This window comes from Physcomitrium patens, chromosome 6 (assembly GCF_059467195.1).
Source record: "Physcomitrium patens ecotype Gransden chromosome 6, ASM5946719v1, whole genome shotgun sequence".
Lineage (NCBI taxonomy): Eukaryota > Viridiplantae > Streptophyta > Bryopsida > Funariales > Funariaceae > Physcomitrium > Physcomitrium patens.
Genome location: NC_143415.1, coordinates 18,042,276 through 18,063,447, shown reverse-complemented (window position 1 = coordinate 18,063,447; position 21,172 = coordinate 18,042,276). Strand labels below are relative to the sequence as shown.

Genomic DNA, 21,172 nt, shown 5'->3' with positions numbered 1-21,172 from the left:
AAATGTAATGGCGTGGATCAATGTTTTCAAATTTAGGGAATAAACCAACAAAATAAACCAATGGAATTAACCAAAGGAGACAAAAACCATCTCTAACTAGATGCATAATCTACATGTTGCTACAAATTGCTGAGAATAGCACTTCGAGAGCATTAGGCTTGGAGCTCAGAAACTCCCAATGATAATTTTCAGAAGCCAACTACACTGGTTTCCACAAGCTTATTTATTTGAACATAAATACACACACACACACACACACATATATATATATATATATATATTATATACACATATATACACATATACACATATATACACATATATATATATATATATATATATATATATATTCATGAATGTCAAATCAACTACAAAAACTTGAAAAAACTACAAAAACCAACTACAGAAACCAACTGCCACTGCTAACTAAACATTTTCCTGAAACAACACTAAAAATCTTCAAAAATTAACTTAGCTTTTTACTTTTTGGAAAGTGGGCATGCTTCCATAATCCTCATGATGCGACAAGAAGAAGCTCTAAAACTCGAATTGTAAGCGTCTCTTCACCAACAATGTTGACGCGTCATTCTTCCTCGCATTGAATCCAGCGCCATCTTCATCGTCACCGCCGTCGTCGTAGTCGTTGTAGATGAAGCAGACGAAGAAGAAGACTATAAAATGCGCTGTAGAAGATAAGTTGCTGCCCTGGCAATGAGAATGTTTCGAGCCTGCATCGATAGGATCGAGCGCCGAGGTGGGCAGTTCCGCAAGCAAGCAACGCGGTGAGAGTCCGCCACGACAATTCGTGGATCACATATTGTCCCTGCAAATTCATGTGGCTCAGCTCACCGCCGCCCACAAGTCTCTGACCTTGATGCTCCACTAAGAGCTTCTACTCCAATAGCTCCTGAGCGATGCTAGATTCACTGATTGCGGTCCTCAACTTGTTCGGCTTGTGAGAGAAACTTCGCAGTGGAATTTTGCTGACCGTCACAAGTGTAGTTGCGAAAGTCGTAGGATGTTTGTCCTTTTTTAAAGATATAATAGCTGGTGGCTTTGACCGTAGCTCCTCTGATGAACTTGATCAATAATGCACCTCTCTTGTGCGTCTTTGAGGTTGCGTTGGACTCACTGATGTAGTTCGACAGGGGTAGGTTTGAATGAAGCGTCTACAAGGACGGGTGGATCGGACATTGCCTCGAAGACGTCCACTCACGGTGTGTCTTTATTGTAGACGTTGAGGAAAGTTCTATCAGGTCAGACAACCCAAATTCGTTATGAGACACATTAATTTGGTGGCCTCGCACGCTCTACAATTGAAGTTAGCGTTGAGATTTCGGATAGCGGCGCCTTATACGGGAAGCTGTAACAGGTACTTGAACTATAATGCAGCTATGAGCATATTCATTTTTTTCTATAATAGATACTCATCCCCATGCATTATTATTGTGCTGAATCATTGCTGTTTTTGGATCCTCTTAAAAGAAACTCGTCCGTCGAGGTCCTTGTCAGGCGTTCAATACGGTGCTTTTCAGGTTGTGCCAACACTGTAACATCACATGAATTACAGATGATGCAGAAGACGCCAAAGGCTCATTCAGAAAACAAGATTGTAGCTACCAATTCACGCCGCCGTGGGAATGAATCTGTAGGACAACAATGACGAAGTAAGAATCCAGGTAAAAAAGTCGTTTGAGAATTATGCAAGAGGTCGTACCTATCAAACTTTTCTTCGAAACCGTTCACAACGTAGTTTGTTTCCTCCTTGCCTTTGTAAGGGAATATGCAGCTCAACTGAAGCACTATGTATGATACTCCACCATGCTATAGTGCCTACATTCCGTGACCTTTATTCTTCTATTATTTGAGACAGTCATTGGAGCGCACGATTATTTTGTGCCACCAGATCACTCATTTTATACAGACCCTACGGAATTCTGTGCTGACGTGTTGACCAGTACGACTTGCGCTCTCAAACGGTAATAAAACACCGGGACGCTCTAAATTTCGTAGGATTTTCATCTTTTTAGCCAAGTAAACAAACGTCTAGATCTCAAAGTCCAGTCATAGCCGACCAGAATGCATCTCTGAGTTGGACATTATCACCCCTGAAGACCATACAACATTCATCGCAATTCACTGGGTCATCCTTCTCAACAACCTTGGAACTCTCACACACAGCAGGTACAGTATCATACTTGGCTTGCAACTGCGTCAATCATGATTAGTACTGCGGCACCTTTGAGTCTCCTAGGCGATTCACGGTGGATCCCACCAACTCAGCCCCAAAGTCGCAAAATGGAGTAACAAACTTCGGGAGAATCTCAAACTCCCTCGTGGTCATAACATGTTACTTCTGCTTTCAGTGCACAACTGCAGGTGCAACAAGCCCGCACGGCACCGGAACCCTCGTGAAACCATTTCAAAATGTACAGAGAGACCCCTATCCTTGTCTGTCTCATGCACTCCGATCTTCCCTGAATTTGTGACATCTTTAGAAACTTTGTTGGTGCATCACAAAGAATGAAACGATCGAGCCATAGGTGAACCAACAGGTCAGGAGACTGAGATAAATCACAAAAAAATAACAAAAATATTAGAGAATAAATTGAAAAAGAAACAATAGAAAACGTTGAGATTCGATCAGGCCAACCTCGCCAGTGCCTTGCGGTGAAAGATATGTGCAGACAAGGTTAAAGTGGGTACGCTGGAAAGGCTGCCACAGAATGCGTTTGGTCTAGAAAAGAACCAGAACGATGTGAATGCTGTGGTACACAAATCGGCCATGCACGGCGTTGTGTGGGGAGAAGTTGATGATGATACTGCTGCTGCTGATGCTGCCGAGGCACTGCTTCACATGTTGCCCTTTTTCTCTGCCACCATCTCCATCTCACCAGCCATCCGTCCCCTTCCTCAAGCTTCCAATGCCACCATTCCAGTTCCATTTCCACACAACAGAACTGCGAGTTCCAGGAGCTGCAACAGAGGCAGCGAGGAAAGGTGGTTACGAGAGTGAGCCGAGTCACAGAGGTGACGACTAGGATGTGAAAATATGTTCGATTTTATCTATTTATTTGCTTTTTTTTTATTCATATTGCACATGGGAGGATTTAATGCCAATGGAATCTTGCAGGGAATTCAATACCAACTACATTTGAGTGTAGGGAATTGAATAGAATGAGTTACTATATATATATATATATATATATTCTGAATGCATTAGATTTTCCGGATTAAAAAAACTTTAAAAAATAATCAAATTATAGATTGGTCTTGTTCTAATAAAGATGTAAATTTTTTTACCATGGTTTTGTACAACTTTGTCTATCGACTTTGCTTCACAAATAAGAAATTAAAAATTGAACCATGTATTTGATGATTTTCTTAAATGCTGCATATTAGTTTTCTAGATGTACACTTTCCGAAACCATGAATTAAAAAATTATTAAAAAACATCAACTTTAGTTTAAATTTAGGATTTAAGAATTAATACTCTTTTGACAAATCTTGTTCTATTTTATAAAAATAATTTTATAGATTCAAATGAGGACATAAAAGATTGTAATTGTATATGCAATATTTATGTAATAAACATCATAATAAATGCATTACTTTATAGAAGCCATTGATCCAACAATGGCTTTGGTGGTAGTCGTACCAGAGGTGGCACAATCGTTACGCTGTCGTCACCATACTCTTAATACGATCAGGGGATACTGGTAAGTGGAGGGAAGGCAAGAGGGGAGGGACCGGTGTGAACGGGTCCTTGCATGATGACAGCGACCTATACCTTTGTGGCGCGGTTCCCAGAAGTGGGAGTGGTGAGAGAGGATGAAGCTGATGGAGCTTGAGGGGAATTAGGAATTTCGAATTATTAGGGAGGGAAAAATATCTCGGAAGAGGGTGTACTCAGCACCCGTACAGACAGACGAACGGAGGGAGATGATTAGACGGCATTAACACGAAATAGTGTTTTTTTGCTGCTGGATGTGGCCATTTCCCCCGTGCTCTCTCTTCCTCTTTCCTCTTCGCAGCATCCTGGCGCAATTTCGAGCCCGAAATTTCCACTTAAGCGTGCTGGAGCAGGCATTCAATCTCCTGACCGTGGTAGCTGGAGCGCCACATGAAGAGACATTCGCAGAGAAATAAGTGTCTTATTACGATCGCATCCTTTTTCCAAGCGTGGCACGTGTTGGCCATCGCCTTGGTCTTGACTGTTCCGACTAGGACTTTTCTAGTTTGTCTTCGATGAGCGTGGGTCAGAGGAGAGGTTAGTTTTACATGCTAGGGTTGCACTCCAAAATGACACTCATGGTTTCGGAAAGTGGAGTATTAATTAACTTCACTACGAGTCACTTGCTGTACGTTAGTCAGCAATCTAATGCGCGGACGTGAAGTCGGGTTGGGAAACCGGCAGGGGAGGATGCGGACTTGCTCGGGATTGCCAGTAGGCCAGCGGAGGGGTGCACTAGGCCGGTTGTAGTGTTTAAAGCGCCAAAGTTTCCTAAGACTTGGTAGATTGCTGCTGCAGGTTATCATCATTGTCGTGTTGATGAATCTGACATCCTTCGACTTTGCACCACTGGCGGAGACCGTATGGCTGGCGTTGCAGTACCCATTGCATCGTGTGGAGATTGTGCGTGGAACCGGCCATTGAATGCCTGTTGAGGTTGTGCCTTTGTATGCTGACGTGTTGTTGCCCTAAGAACTACTCTTGATCTACTTTTGAAGTAGAGTCGGGTGGCTCTGCAGTTCGACTGTAGTTAGAGCTCGAGAGATTGAGACGATGTGGATAGGCAGGGAGGAATTTCGAGGAGAATGTCAAGGAGGTCATGGCGGTTGGAGTCTCTACCGTCTTCGGTTTCGATGAAGGGTGCTATTATGGTGGCCGTTCTGGTTATGAAGGAGATTAGAGGCCTCTTCAAGAGGGTTCGTTGTGAGCAGATGATTCTTCTTTCTCGGAAAGTCTCGTAGCGCGTCTTGGAACTTGTTGAATATGGCATATTGAGACAGATCCTTTAGGCAGTTGATTACGACCTCAACCTCGACGTTCCCGAAGATGGACCTCGAAGGATCCGAAGAATCTGAGGTGACAAGACCGTAGGTGAATGAATGAGCTGAATACTCAGTTGACAAGGGAAAAGGAGGGAGTGACGGAGATGTGTGCACTTTCGTAAGTGCGAAGTTTTAGTGCGAGGACTGTGCAGCACACACTCATCGATGGAGAAGCTAGGTCTGCTGTGTAGCTTGACGTTGCTGGTGTCGTGGATCATCGCACCTGCTGTTGGACAAACAGGAACACAGGAAGATAAATTCCTGAACGACAAGGAGAGAAAAGTTCGGCTCCTTGCTCGCCATGCTCTTTTCTTGCAACTTGCAGCGGAGGCGACCGACTGCGGTAATTATATCCTCATGCTGTCAAAAGAATTTAAGCGTCTTTTCTTATTCCTAGGAATGGAAACATATGTTTTACAGATACTTACAGTACTATTAGTTTATTGAACCAATTTTTACACATATGGGAGTAAAGCTATTGAGGAGGTCGATCTGAAAGACTACTCTTTGTATCAATTGTTGAGGAACTGATAGTGATATATATATGGTCTCTTTGTGAGAATGCTTACTACCCGTAGAATGCATTACATCAGCTCAGGACAGTAACACGCAGGGTTGGTGTTCGACACAGAACGAAATGCATCACGTTCATTTAAGTCTTGTGAACCACTATCGTCGTAGGAATATTCAAGTCTTCAGGAGGCTCCACCAAGTACACAGGCTTCCAAGCTTTTGAGATATTGGGTATATCAGAACAATGAACTCACGTGTGAATGTGCAGGTTTGTCAAATTGCGTTGATAAATGCTCCCGCCATTCGTGTTCGCCAACAGTCAAAGACAAATTTACATGTGTTAAATCTCCTAGAGCTGTCCCAGACTGTGTAAACCCTACCAACAGCAGTGCAGCATGTGAAACAATGATGGTAGACTTCACCGGGAATGGCTTTGTGCGGTGAGCAGCTATTATGTTCTTCATGGGAAATTTACACAGGGACCACTTGTGGAATCTCAAATTTCTGGAGCTGAATTGAGACACGACTGAGAGAGCTCACAATCGTTTGACTGTAGTTCAATACATACTTACGATCACAGTTGAATAGAACCTCGTTTCTTTGGATTGCTTCCTCCAATACTCCCAATAGTGCAGGAGATTCTTAGCTCAGTCGGAATATGCAGATCCTCAAAGTGATGCATGCATAACCTCCATCCTGTATGTTATCTTCTCACCGAAGTATCATCGCTGCGAGAAGAGTTGAGGAAATTACCTACAAGATGGAGGTTATGTACATCAGAACGTGTTGGTGTATCTTTAAAAGAATACGGGCACCACATTCTTGTTCTGTCAAAATCAGTGCAGGCTAAATTTATATGATTTATGTTACCTGCAGATCTTTTTGATTTTGGGTTCTTGTTTTCTTTTTTCTCTTTCTTATAAAAAAAATCCTCCACAAACCCTATTTTTTCAGTTACATGATCTTTTTAACCTATACGATAAAGGTTTTTCTGATTGCAGCGTTCCTCCACAGTTCCAGGATTATCAAAATCTGAGTCCAGAGCTAACGAGAGCGATATGCGCTCAAGCAAATCTTCAATTTCCCGCCAGCAGTGAAACAATCTTCAATGAACTTACTTTCTGGAATTACTTCGGATCCGCGGAGGGCGCATGGCGTATTTACCCTGGTCGAGTATGTTGTTTCACATCACCCTGTTCAACCAATTCCAGTTGGACAACTTCATTAAAATAATTATGCTTCCCCATTTGTAAACATTGTGAACAAATAAAGTATATATCAGTGCAAAACATCGTACAAATTTCTAAAGAGATACTTACTTCTTGAAAGCAGGAGGCGGATCCTGATAAGAGCTGCATAGAGTACGACCCTCGGAAAAGGCCCTGGTAATTTACGGTGACTACTGTGATTCATGTCTTTTTGCCATCAATGTGTCATGAAAATAAATGTGATTAGACGATATTCTCTTCTTATCCATTTCTCTAGTTGAGCTTAGTTGGCCGTGGATCAATATCTTCAAAAACTGAGACACTTGTTAGACCTACTCGTTTTGATGGGATTGAAATTTATATGATAATTTCTCGTTGTAATAATCGCTCAGTTAGTTGGAATTTTATCTTTCATACTCTAATACCAAATTTTTTTTATCTTTCATACCTAATCTCAGATGAATGGTAATGGATTAAGAACATTGCAGCAATCGCAGACTTTGCTCCATGCATAATCAGGAAATTTTCCTTTCAATGACACATGACTTGATCATAGACCCCGTGAATATTCATGTGTTAATTCTCAAGGTCTATGTTTTGCAGGTATATAACAGCAGTATCTGTTGTCAAGGACTTGGTAGTGCTCCTTGATACAGGGCAAGTGAATGATTCTACTTTGACACATTCAAAGACCATTGTACAAGAACTACTCGGCACTTTTAGGCCTGAAGACCGCATCAACTTAGTCACATTCGACTCCACTAGTGCAACTTTATTTCAACCGACTTCCGTAATTCCGACATCTGTTGTCTTTTCTTAACCTTGCTTGTGGCACACAGTATCTGGTGTGTGTTGCTATTCAAGCTGTTCGGTATCACTCTCTAGCCATTTGCAAGCCTTAGTGATACATGTGAACACTAACCTTACCATCCGTCCTCTAAATTCTTCTTATGGAATTGCAGGTTGTTATTAAAGGGGAACAAGCTCCTGATCTAGTGTCCATTTTTAAAATCTCGTCTTTAGCGAGCGGTTCACGAGGATTTTCGAACATCACGCGTGGATTTGAGCAGGCAATAACAGCCTTCAACGCAACCAGTTTACTCAAGGTATCCTAGTTGGCTCCAAGTGATATGTCTTGTGGATTTCACGTCAATCATCGTTGTTGGTACAAGTCCGAAAACAAGAACTTGTGTCATCATAGCAGACGTGTATATTCTAATCACTTATATCTTGAACAGATGATCGTTGTACTGACAGACGGGAATTTCGCAAAGAGTGGAAGCTACAATGATTCAGCTCTTCAACAAATGGTCTTGACTCTTAAAACAGAAGGCGTTATTGTTTTCTTTTTCAGCGTGGGCGACGACACGCAAACTGAACCTGATCCTCTGATTGAGCTTCGGAGTTTATCTTGTCTTATGAATAGCACTGTGAATCATGTCAGTCTTACAGATGCGCAGCGGAATCCTCTTTGGGCTATACGTCCTTATTTCGACTATCAAGCTTCTTTGAGATCTGCAGCCAACAACACATTCTGGACAGAAACGTACATCGACTTCGACGGATTGGGCAATGTTTCCACCGTTACTTTTCCAGGTCAGTTGTTTGATTTTTGTCTAGGATCCATTACATGTTCTCTTGGTAAAAAAGAAAATTCTTTCTGGGGTACACGTCCTGTCTTCGGGATAAAAGCTTCTGGCTTCAATTGAGTATTTTTAAATGAAGATATGATACGGATTTACGAATTATGAAAATGCAGATTACAGAAACACAGTGCAATTGACTTCTTTATTCGCGGTCTTGTGCAGTTTTCAGTGAAGGAATTCTTTATGGAGTAGCGGGTATAGATGTGGTGGTGAAATCAGATGAGGTTTCTCTTGCCATTAAGCAGAGATTAATCGATGCGAGCGTCCCGAGTGCTCCATTAGCGTGTCAAATGAGCCAGGTTGAGAAAATTTCCATTCTCCTGTGGCTATACATAACAGTTTCAGTTCCAACAGATAGGTTGTGCATGTCTCAAATGGTCTCTGGTTGTAACTTTTGAAAAATGGAACTCTGATCGTGTCTCGTTTCTCTGCTCTAATGAATTGATTCTGCAGGTAAACCTTACAAAGTGTACCAAACCTGTGGAAGAGCATGATAAAGCTCTTTGCCTTCCAAATCTGTTCAATAATGAATCACCACGAGACACCTACTTGAAAAATTTATGCTGCGACACTTGCAAATATAAAGGACCTCCAAAAAGAGATATCACGAACTTGTTGCTCGGTGCTATCTTACCTGGTCCCCTTGTCCTTCTCACCATTGTTTTTGGGTTCATCCTTATGAGGAGAAGAGCTGCTAGGACCTCCATGAGAGAAACAAAAGAAGGTAATTTGCTTGAAACATTTATTCATCGGTTGGAACTGTGGCCCATTGTTTAGCAAGTGGACTTTTTGATTCAATTTTAGAAGCGGAGAGCATAACAAACTTCTAAGACGATGTTGTGTCTTCCAGATTTTGCGAGGCAGAATGTTGCAACAAATCAGTATACTTTTAAGGAGTTGAAAAATGCAACTCAGAAGTTCCACACGGCTAATAAACTGGGTGAAGGCGGCTTCGGAGAAGTATATTTGGTAAAGCTTAAGATCATAACCAACGTAATATGTGTAGCTAATAAAATATATACTTTACCAAATCTTGAAATGACCTCGTTTATTGCAGCATTTCTAATGGGCAGTAAGGTATATCGTTTATGGCTAGAAGGGGGCATTTTATTGTATGGCGTTCATTGGTCAAGTCGTAAAGTTTTAAACACTGAATATTGAAATGTATCAGGGGAAGTTCAAGGATGGCACAGTGGTAGCTGTGAAGAAGCTGTCTGATAATTCGAAGCAAGGAGCACGCGAGTTTTTAAATGAGGTGATTGTAATTAGCAGAGTACAGCATCGAAACCTTGTGAAGTTGTGGGGATGCTGTGTTGAGAAACGGCATCGGTTGCTAGTATACGAATATCTGGAGCACAGAAGTCTTCGTCAGTCCTTGCTTGGTGAGATGTCATACTGCTTGCTTTTCTGATCTCTGAATTTGACGTATTTTTCACGTCTCGTAAACGTTATATTAGGAGGTTACGAAAGACTTCCAATTTCAAAAGATCCATCAATTACGATCAACCATGGTCTCATAATAATAAGTTAACGTTAGCTGCTTATTGTTAATTGCTTTGCACCATTGCATTGGAAGTGTAAAGTACTATTTTCTTGCGTAGGTGGTCCAAAGGAAGCCATCGAGATAAATTGGCAAACTCGCTTCAACATCGCTCTGGGAACTGCGCGAGGACTAGCCTATTTGCATAATGAAATCACACCTCGAATTATACACAGGGACATCAAAGCTAGTAATGTTCTTCTGGATAGTAATCTAGAAGCCAAAATAGCTGATTTTGGCCTTGCCAAATTGTTCCCAGAGGAACACTCTCACTTCACAACCAATGTCGCTGGAACATTGTACGTTTTCAACAATCTTTTACTCTGAGATTTTTGATTTTGAGCAATCATCCAAGGATATAGCACAAGACTTTATCTTAAAAGCCCTTTATTTATGAAGCCTAGCAATGCTTAATGAAATAGTTGTTTCTCTTACGATTTGGTGCCATTGTGGAAATGACAAATATAGAGGGTATGTCGCACCGGAGTACGTTACACGAGGCCAGTTGACAGAAAAGGTGGATGTATATAGCTTCGGGGTAGTTTTGATGGAAATTGTAACGGGTGAGGTGAACATGAAGCGGACTCCCTCAGGATCCTTGCTTTTCCTCGTTGACAGAGTAAGCAATTTTTCCATTTCTTCCAGTTAGTTGGACCATGGTTCGATTCGCAGTCAGTAATTTGCAAATGAAAAATATTAGTTTCTGAGGATGACGTGCATAACTGACAAGAGTATTATTTCATAAATCTTGCAGATTAGGTGCATGTATAAACTATCGCGAACAAACGACGATGATCAGGTGCTGCTGAACCTTGTGGACTCTAGATTGGATGGCAATTTCGACAAAAACGAAGCGTTAAGGATTTTTAAGACAGCTATACTGTGCACATTGGACAACCCAGACTTACGGCCTACAATTCCTCGAGCAATCTCATTGCTTCTAGGGACTGAAGCTATCGTAGAGGGTGATTTGCAACCCGTTATGAAACTAGAATATTCTAAGTCTTTGCACGCTGTAGAATTTGGAGTAACTGAAGAGTGGTCAGATTGCGAGACAGCCGAGAATCCACCTCTTATTAGTGTACCTTCTTCTAGATAACGAGTGGTACTCGATGCATCAGTCCGCTGATCACGAGAACTTGTAGATGTAACGTTATTTTCACAATCTGTGAGCAAATTATTTTTGTTTTTAACTTGTATGACCCAAGCGAAAGTCAAAAATGCATTTTCTTCTTCTAGCATTTGACGTCCTGCATTTCGAAATGAAAATGTCTATCTCTCAGCTTGTTGTTGACAGACATTGCTAATCTTCAGCTTTTACGTCTCTCAGGCGGAATTTTCTATGCGATAATGTAAGTAAGAAAATCAGATTGGGACCGGCTGGGTGAGCAGCTCCAAATCTCAGCGTCGATTGTACAAGAAAAATCATGTTTTGATGTGCCTTTGTCATGGTATTCACATGGCAAAGGTATTCCCACAACCTGACTGGTCTGTCGTTGTTGTCGACTACGTTGCAGTATTTCACGTCTTGCTGCATTTCTAGATTTAAACGTGTGATTATGTATTAGTAGAAAGAATCCTTATCCTACTAGACGTTTCCATTGCATGGACAATGAGCAATCACTTGAACTATTTTTATGAACATGAAAATAGTTATAACAACTAAAATCATAGCAATGATATATATTTTTTGAAATGACATGCTTCTATTATTTCTAATAAAATGAAATTTATCTTCGACATTTAATTGGAGTTTATACTAAATAAAAGTCAATTCTGGTTAGTTTCACATTTTTTTAGCATAATCAAAAGAATATTATCATTTATATCTTTGAAGTCAAGTCTCGCATTACCAAATTAATATCGATTTTGGTACTATATATATATATATATATATATATATATATATTGATGTGGATATGTAGATTTTATATTTCATATTTAGGTCTTCATTAAATATAGCTTGTATGCATTATATTGAACACAATATATGGCACCAAATGATGGTAGTTCCTGGTAGCTTTGGAATTTCAATATAACAAACATAGCAAGTTGCAAATTTACGTTTGATTATTGTTTCAGGGTAAATTTCATTTTTTTATATTGAAATATTGTTTTTGTTTTTTCAAAACTTTCATAAAGCACTAATTCATAAATCTGATTACTTTTGCAACATTTTCGACATTGAGCAATTAAATTTAATTCTCCACTTTATTTTGTTTTTTGAATTTCTTAATTTCTTTAACATAACTAAACATTTTAATAATTGAATGAACAAAACATATTTCACAATATTTTCTGGTGTTTGTGGTATATGGATATATATATATATATATATATATATCTATATGTATTCATGCATATATTTAAATATGTAATTATTTTTGCATGATGTTTCTTTTTTACAAGAAATACATATATATATATATATATATATACATTTAAATTTTTATTTTATTATATAAGAATAAAATTATTATATATAAACATAATTATTTTTGAAAAAAGGAATTTTTTGGTGAATTGAAATCTAATTTAGTAATTTATATATGATGGAATTTACTAAAATTATCAGTTATATCACAGAGTAAATTTTATTTTGTTTTATTCCATTTTTGTTAAAATGTGTTAGAATGACCCAGTTCAAATAAGTTGATATTTGTTGTTTTGCATGTGTTTGCATATTAGAAGTATTTGGCAATGGGAATATCAAACTTAGTTTTAAGTGTTTTTAACTCCAGAATAATCCATGTAGTATGCTAAAAATAACATGATCAATAGAAAATGCAAGAAATTAACTGCACACAGGAACAAAATCCAAACTGGAACTTGGAATTCTCAGAAATCCTTAAAATGCTGTTGATTGGCCCTATGAAACTCTATCTCCAAGAGGCTCCCTGACAATTAATTGGCTGTTTCATGTATCGATTTTTTTTAAAAGAATAGTAAACTGCTCACATTTTGAGTTCACCTGTGATAAAAGCATTTAACAGAACCATGTATGACTATTACGTCATCTCATCTAGAGTATATTCTTCAGCACAGAAAAAGTTGTTCAAAATTTGAAACATATATATTACAGTGTTGAACTTACTTTAGATATGTATTACAAAGCTGAAACTCTAAAAAAACAAAAAAATAAAAATAGAAATAAAAGATACGAGACCCACATGGTATTGAAGATTAACATCCTGGCATGATATGCGTAAGTAACAATGCCCAAAAAATAAAGCAACACAGTTACATGCTTACATGAAATGAGATCAACACCTGCTAACACTGTACATTATTTACATGTGGAATAGCACAAAGACCCGACCTCTGCTTCAAAGTGAAGCTATGTACACATTTGAGTACTAGAATTACTTTGCAACTCTTCTCTCAACTGTGCAATAACTACTAAAGTATTTAAAATCTCACGATCTCTGTAATTTTACTGCACGTAATCGCTATTTTTATTACCCTTATAAACTGGGCATCACCTAGTTTATTACATTTGGAGCTATCTAGTTTAGAGCAGAGAAGATAAACCTTACCTACCCAAAGAATGTCTAACAAAAAGGAGACCTTTACTCACAAGAAAAAATTTGCTCTGTTCCGAGAAGACGCATTAAATCTATCTAGATTGCACAGTCGCCGGAGCATCCATCATAGGCTGAGATCTTCTCAAGTCTGATAGTCCATTTTGTTTGGGATTTAGATCTTTCTTTGCTAGAAAAGCTGGACGGTCTGAAAACTGTGTTTGTCTAACTTCGTACCCGGTTACTTTTTCCCAAGCTGGGTCAACTGGAGGTAGATTGAACTCATCAGCTCTTAACGCAAGTGAAAAGACCGGCAACAGGGGCGTAGTGGCAGGGAACCTGCAGCCAAGTTCGTCCACTTATTGAGCCAAATTCAGTGGTAACGCAAAATCTTTATTACCATACATGACGAGAAAATATTTACAACGTGAATTTTCAGCAACTGAAAGCATGAGAAAGGAACGCTGGCTTACTTTTCATTCCGATAGTGTTCACTAAAAACTCGGGCTTTGGCCAACATTTCCCTGGGTACTTTCTCCGAGAGATACTTCATGGGACCCGACAGCGGAGGCCCTCTGCGTTTCATTTTAACAGGGTGAAAATCAATTGCACATAGGTCCGAATATCTAGTTTATTTCTGACAAAACCCAGGATGATATATCTAATCTAAGACAAGTTGATCAAAACTTCAGGTACGCAGATAATACTCTAAGCTGAATCAAGACCGTACGTACTTGGTTTTGGGCTCTGCATTGCCAAATTCAATTTTGATTATCTGACTGTCTTTCAAGCAGGTGTCCGCAGCTTTAAGGCAGGTAATGGCTTGTGCATGTGTATCATCTTCATAACCCTCATCCAGAATAAGTCCATGGAAGTAATATGCCCCAGCCCTGGCTTCCAAAAGCTTCCACTTAACAAACAATAGATGCTTCTCCCTCCATCCATCTGCCAATGGTACGCGTTCAATGTTCTCGTTGACCTGTGACGACAGTGAACAGAAGCTTATTATTGTTCCACATATAGTGTGACCAATTGGCAAACCCTGACTACATTGCTGTCGCTTAGATTAAACAATGTGCACAAGATATCAATCCTAATGTCAAATTTATACTTAATCAAAAGATTAACATTACGCTTAAATGACTTCAAATGGAATGATAAAACACCACTATCGGATCAAATGGAATGATAAAAGACCACTATGATAACAATGGGAGAATTAATATTTTGTTGTACAAATAAATCTCTGCCTTAATTATTCAAAGACCAATGATAAAAAGACAAACCTCCTCCCAAACTTTCACATGTTCGCAAGCTAATCTCCGCTTCACAGCCAGAGATGCTTTCACATTGTCCACAGCGAATCCCAGCTGCAACTCAACACCCTGCACAACAATGAAAATGTCCGACCCAATCAACAAATTTGAGCTTAAGAACTACCAAGCCAAAACATACAAATTACACGAGATAAGCTGGTGCACAGCTCATTCGTAAACAGTACACAGCCATCATGTATTGCAACTAGTTAAAATTCCTCTTACAGCTGTTGAACAGTGTACCTGGCCCAAAGCTTGATTCTCCAAGGCTTTAAGCATTGGTTCTGTCAGATCGGCAGGTAACTTTGCTCTACACCACAAGGAAACATGTAACCACGTTAAAAATCCGATCCTCGATCCACTCACCTCATAAACAAGAGGCAAGCAAGGCTCAAAATGGTGGGGAGCTAATATCAACAAAAGCTACAAATGTTGTCAGGGGGTAGTACCCAAACGTGTACCCCAATGTCTATCTATGTACTCTCATTCGAATCATTCAGTCATGATGCACTAACCTATATCTCATTCTGCCTCCTGGACAAAACTCAACACACATTGCAATGTAAATTCCATCATATAAGGATGTCTCACTTGATAACTTCAGGGGTGTGGGGAAGCACGGCACGCAAGGCACACTCAAAATATGAAGCAGCTTTTAGCAGTAACTCGATAGCATCCCTCTTGTTATCTGGTGAACCCAATGTTTCATATTAAATTCTTGAACCGAATAAATACTGCGCTTTTAACAGACGCAAGCTTCGAATCTTCTATAACTCGGTTTTGACGTATGTACCAAACATCTTCCTACTTGTAGACTTATGATTTGTGTAGGATGCAACATAAATTGTTTGCCCTATTGCATGAATCGCTTAAGTATGAATCAACATCGTCTCCTTACAACAGCAAATAATAAACGTAAATTGGGCAATAAAGCCACCGACGACGTGATATTGTTGCAGCTAATATGCAACAGGTGGTAAAAATAATCAGAGTTACCATCGAATACACTTTTTGTAGGAAAAAGTCATGTAGATAAGTTGAGCCCAAAAGCAAAGACTCAACCCAAAACAAAGCACGTGCCTTCTGTAACTTTGGGGCTATATCCCTCTGCAGGTGGTCTAGGTGTTAGACATATATTAGCTTCTTGCAGTGCCAGGTAGCCTAGTAGATGAAGCACCGACAACAATTCATAATAAACACTTCCCAGAGCTGTTTCCTGTGAACACCAAAAAACCTAGCTTGTTAACCTTTCATCAAAGCATTCATCGCAAGTACTAATTAGTTTAGACGCATGAGAAATAAATTACCGCCCATAACTACTGCAGAAGCGTATACATCTAGCATTAGCAGGTTACGTGCATGATCATTCAATGAAACTGGAGAATGCGATAGCAATGTGACACAAGAACGTGGAACTGGCCAAGATGATGAATACCCACCTGTTTCTCATCTTCCACATTGGTCCATTCAAAAACTAGTCCTGAACTTAGTTTTTCTCCTGCATCAAGCGACCGCATCAGGTCGTAAGCAAAAACGATCCTACTCCATCCTACAATGCAAATAATAACTATACTTGTACACTAACTGAACACCGCAATCATATCTGACTAAATTTCTTATAGAATCCTGTTGCCACCCATTTTAACTAAATAACTCGTGGATTGTCCGACTACCTGAACCATATTCTTCACAATTGCATGGTTCCAAATGGCACTAATGTTGCCAGAACCTTAATCACAATCGACCAGGTTGAATAGTAGTATTCCTCGTAACACTGAAATGTAATTTTACGAAAACTCTGATTAGTACTGACCTCCAGTTACGAAACCCAGGAGAACAGGAAGATAATTCACAAGTGCCTTTTCCAGATCAACAGCGGTGGAAGTATCTGCACATCGACCACAGCACACGTCAACATGAGAACATTACAGACTAGCGTAAGGGTGTCACAAAGGCATGGACTTGAGTTTGACTCTCCAAAACCCTGTAGACCGTTGGAAAACAACTCCTGATCTTGTCGACTGTGCATCTGATTGTTGTCAAATATTTCACACTGTTCGACAACAACCCCTGAAGGACACTGTTCAAGAATTTGGCTGCAAATCACATCAGTTGCTACGGGAGTGCAAATGCATTTGAATAAGTGTAACACGTGTCGATCTCGACAATGTACTGATGTTGGATGAAGCCTGTAGTATCCACAAGGTAAAGTAGTCTCAAACTGGAGACGCACTGTACCTTGATGGTGTGACCTTCTTAATCTTTTTGATTTAGATGCCGGCATATTCTTCCCAGAAGTAATCAAAACCTGAGACCGCAGCTGCTGTAACCGCAATAGCAAGTCTGCAGAAATAGATCCCTGCAGTTGCTCTCTAAGGTCCACATACTTGGGTGCTCTGAGGCCCGGAACATACACATAAACCTCTCCACCCACACCGACGGTGACTGCTGGAGCTGGGCTTGTGTCATGTAAAGCTTCTGAAGACAGAACGCATCCCATCGTGCTGTACAGCTAGCCACAATTGAATTCATTGTTAGCATGCTATACTCCCACCCCAAAATTCATTTTTATAATTGTTGCTCACCACAAGAAATCAGATCACAACGTTTTAAAACTGATCATACCAAGTCAAGCCCTTGCACACTCTGTCCCCAATCTCCAAAAGCTACACAAGGTCGGGATTTTCTCCGATTACTAGCTCGTCCTTAAGATCCATGTAAGGATGTTCATCTCCATCATATCAAACTACTAGTGTTACTGTGCAGGATTTCCACTTGAATACTTTTAACCTAAATTCCTATGAACCCACTCACCAATACAATCGTTAGTTGAATATGATTGCTTACCTATTTCGCCCGATTAGCTACAGATTTCTTCTCAGCACACAAAGACAAGTCGAACCGATACCTACAGAAGAAGGGCGATATTGCAGCAATGCATTCTGCGCAACTAAAAACACAAAAACAGATCCGGTCAGCATTTTCAGAGAGAAACCTCAAGCTAACTCAGCAGCCCTGCCTTATTCCGCACAGACATCGCCTTGCCCAGACAATGATTCCTACTCTCCTAACCAAAGGACAACAATGAGAAACGAAACCAACCTAGTCCCTCACTATCTGTAAGACGCCCAAAAGATTAATCAAGAGGAAAGACTGCAGCATACAGTTGCATCACAGCCAGATCCTGCAGCTAAAATCCAAAAACATAAGAAAAAAGTTGCCGTCATAAAAATGCCAAGACTCATCCCATCGATTCCAAGGCCACAAACACCTCGAAACAACCAAATCAAAGGAAGAGCACACAATTCTGCCAATGTGCACTGCAGTCACCGCACACCAAGACCGACACACACAATAGCTTAACTCTCACTCAAGTATGACTAAAAAAACACGGAACCCAACCGCCCTACGAAGCTCACTCAACCAAAACCTCTCAAGCCATGGAGAAAAGCCAAAAAACGAGCCCACCCTCCTCAGGAAGCGCAGCCCAAACTTACAAGTCCAATTCACAACCTCAACCGTTGTTCCTCCGAGTGAGGACAACATGCGGCGATTGAAATAGTAGTATGCTATTGATCATTGTGAAGGGAAGCAACAGCAAACGTCAAGGAAAGGTCGTGTGAGAAGAGTACTCGTCTTCTCTGCTTCCTAAGGCTACCTGTATTCTTCCCTCCAACGGCTTGGCTCCAAGAATATTTTGCCAATAAATTTATGTTTGCGAGCTACTACGTCACTGAGTAGCCAGGTGGCTGTGCACTGCAATGCCGCTTGTGGACTCGAACTGTCCAAATCATCTTTACCTAGAAGACTTTCCAACCTGATTTTCCCTCGTTCTCTTATTATATTCTCTGGCTGCTGGTGCGACGAAGGCCCCACACCATCCGCGGACCCGCAATGAGAGCCAATGGTAGGAAAATTTAATCGAATATCGGAATAATTGCGTGGCCAATATCTTGCATCTTGTGGCTGTAATTGCATACCCTGGACAGTCCCCGGAGAACGATTGGCAGAGAACCAACTGATTTGGCATGGGATGGGCCCACTCCTGATTGGTTTCTATCTTGTAATCCTTACCATAAATGCGGGGTCCGCGGCTCGAGGTGGCAGGGCGAGATATTTACACTTGGAGGGTGTAGAACAGAGATTCTGTATCGCGGTTCCTGACATGTCCAAGCATTTATAGCTCCTTCTTCAGGCCCTTGCTTCTACGATGCTCATCGAATCTCTTTGATAACCACCCTCTTTCGGATTCTCTGGCTTCGTGGAGAAGGCCGGTGGACGCTCCGGCTTCAACCTTGTGGTGTTATGCACTTTGTGTAGAAAAGCTTCCGAAGCGATTGCAAGAGACCCACCAAAACAAAAGCCTGTCAGTGCTTCTACTAGAATGTTACGTGTCAGATTCTCCCTAATATTCCACAAGCAGCCTCGCAACAAACTTAAACTTTCTGCCATTGTTTGCTTTCTTCAATAAAATATGCAGTGCTGTTTCGAAGAAGTTAGATTCAGTTATCATCTACAATGAAAAAGTTCGTCGAGTGCGCAACACAGAGTGATCAACTTTTTACCCGAAGTCAGCGCTGAATGAGTCACACAAGTGCCCTTGACATGGACGGTGGCAGGCCAACATACGATCCAAGTTGCCACGATGACCTGCAAACACAATTCATACTGTACCATCAGTTAGTCGATTAATCAATAAACTAATCACCAGGTGTAGGAGGATAAACAAACTATGAGAGATGGAATGTAAATTGATGCAGGGGCAGTGAAACACATCAGTTGCAGATCCACACCTGGAGTGAGCTCCACCTGTTATTCTCAACCAAGTCTTTTCACCGGTACTAGCAATCGTGATCAATTAGGGATAATTCGATCAATTACGAGACATGACAAAATTTCGAAGTGTTTTGTTCTCCTAATCAGAGTTTCCTGGTTTCTAGTTCTCGTACGTACGTGGGTGGTACCGCATCGCTGGGCTCATTAATGAAACGCCAAGGTACTTACTTGACTAGGTCCTAAAGTTTGCGTGTAATTGAGCTATGATTCGTCGCTCTTTCGTCACAAATCACGCCAAGGTACAAGTTCCTCCCATGTTCCCAACAAATACGACTGCAAAATTGTCAATAGAATTCATTGAGGCTCTGCACACAATCGGATTGGCTACTCAGGGACCCAAAACCCAGTTTTCTCAATAATGACTGCTGAACGTGTGACAAGTTGCCACATTGTGATCTCTGTTGTTGCCCTTTGAATGACCGAAAGCCATGTTTCTTTTCATGTTGTCATCGAGAAAGTGAATAGGTCATCCCATCTGTAAATCAACGCAACGGGAAAGTAGCCACCAATAAATTCGGTGCATGGCTTGACCATGAAGGTATCGAGAGTGCGAATTGTAGAGCTTCTCCGCTGTGCTCGGTAACTTGGTTCGTAACTACACTTGCACTTGTCAGAGATACATCACAGAGCACCAAACTCTCACGACAATTCGACAAATTGTCGTGAACTCAATGCAATGTAAGAATGGTCAGCAATAGAGTAAATTTAGAGTTGGTGTAAAACACCGCAATTGGGAAACCTGAGTCTTAACAGTTCTGAAAGTCTTGGTAATCTGATGCAAAAGTGAATTTGTTTCAAGGTAGGTATGACGAATTTAGATCGTTGGATGCACACGATTGGGTTACTTCAGAATTCATCGTTTGTTGTGGTGAAAAGATTGATCTTTCGACAGATGATTATGTGTGCAACAAACGAATGTTGAAACAACTTACCTTGAAACAAATTCACAATAGAGTCTTAAACAATGTTATTGCCTGCAATAACACAAGCGCTGACCACAACGTTTTCACTCCACAAAACTTTAGTGAGCAGTGTTTAGAGTGGAATTTAGTAGCCGTGATCTGGTAGGATTGAGTGTTTAAAAGTAAGTAGAAAGTCAGAATATTTTAATAATTTTTGAATTTTTTTGGAAGAGAGGGGGTTTGATACGGAATATTCGAAGGATGAATTCATACACTATTTTGTGTATAATGGTGTGTATCACTTAAAGAAGTCTAAAAAAGTTCATTACATAATACACATATTGGACTTTTTAATAGGGAAGAAGTATAAAGTTTGACTAAAATGATAGAAATTCAAAAGAGTGTGGCCAATTGCATTTAATCAAATATACTTTTAGTTACTTTCTTACATGAATTTGTTTATAGTAATTATGGGTTTCTTATTTGCATAAGTGCAAGACAGATATTAATTAAAAAAATAAATAATATAATATATATATATATATATATATATATGAAGCATGTAGATAAATATTAGAGTAAATATATATGTTTGTGACATTACTTCTCCTTTTAGAGATGAGTTCTATGAGTAG

General features: G+C 40.1%; 2 protein-coding genes and 1 long non-coding RNA gene across 9 annotated transcripts; 1 reads left to right on the top strand and 2 right to left on the bottom strand.

The window, feature by feature from the left end:
* Positions 1–325: 325 nt before the first annotated feature.
* LOC149989191 (uncharacterized) lies at positions 326–3,033 on the bottom strand. The gene is made up of 2 exons (XR_016503461.1): positions 2,199–3,033; positions 326–1,646 (listed from the first exon to the last, which is right to left on the bottom strand). It is a non-coding gene; the product is annotated as an uncharacterized LOC149989191 (long non-coding RNA).
* Positions 3,034–3,830: 797 nt separating this feature from the next.
* LOC112284078 (uncharacterized) lies at positions 3,831–11,155 on the top strand. 2 transcript variants are annotated; one of them, XM_024523598.3, is made up of 14 exons: positions 3,831–5,398; positions 5,837–6,008; positions 6,570–6,741; positions 6,901–6,953; positions 7,380–7,566; positions 7,739–7,882; positions 8,015–8,372; positions 8,585–8,721; positions 8,876–9,146; positions 9,273–9,391; positions 9,594–9,804; positions 10,024–10,261; positions 10,431–10,581; positions 10,717–11,155. In XM_024523598.3, the coding sequence occupies exons 1-14, from the start codon at positions 5,221–5,223 to the stop codon at positions 11,059–11,061; spliced, it is 2,736 nt and encodes a 911-aa protein (XP_024379366.1). In that variant the 5' UTR covers positions 3,831–5,220; the 3' UTR covers positions 11,062–11,155. The 2 variants fall into 2 exon arrangements, with proteins under 2 accessions (XP_024379366.1, XP_024379367.1); XM_024523599.3 differs by having other exon boundaries at positions 4,115–5,398; positions 6,554–6,741.
* Positions 11,156–13,220: 2,065 nt separating this feature from the next.
* Positions 13,221–18,601, bottom strand: LOC112283205 (uncharacterized). Of its 6 annotated transcripts, none has more exons than XM_024521641.3 (12): positions 18,458–18,601; positions 17,647–17,749; positions 17,038–17,303; positions 16,613–16,687; positions 16,239–16,297; positions 15,880–16,015; positions 15,391–15,487; positions 15,043–15,109; positions 14,770–14,868; positions 14,218–14,462; positions 13,957–14,058; positions 13,221–13,822 (listed from the first exon to the last, which is right to left on the bottom strand). In XM_024521641.3, exons 3-12 carry the CDS (start codon positions 17,297–17,299, stop codon positions 13,579–13,581), a joined length of 1,386 nt encoding a protein of 461 aa, XP_024377409.1. In that variant the 5' UTR covers positions 17,300–17,303; positions 17,647–17,749; positions 18,458–18,601; the 3' UTR covers positions 13,221–13,578. The 6 variants fall into 6 exon arrangements, with proteins under 6 accessions (XP_024377409.1, XP_024377406.1, XP_024377404.1 ...); XM_024521638.3 differs by having other exon boundaries at positions 17,038–17,311; positions 18,458–18,600; XM_024521636.3 differs by having other exon boundaries at positions 17,038–17,311; positions 18,297–18,488.
* Positions 18,602–21,172: the final 2,571 nt, after the last annotated feature.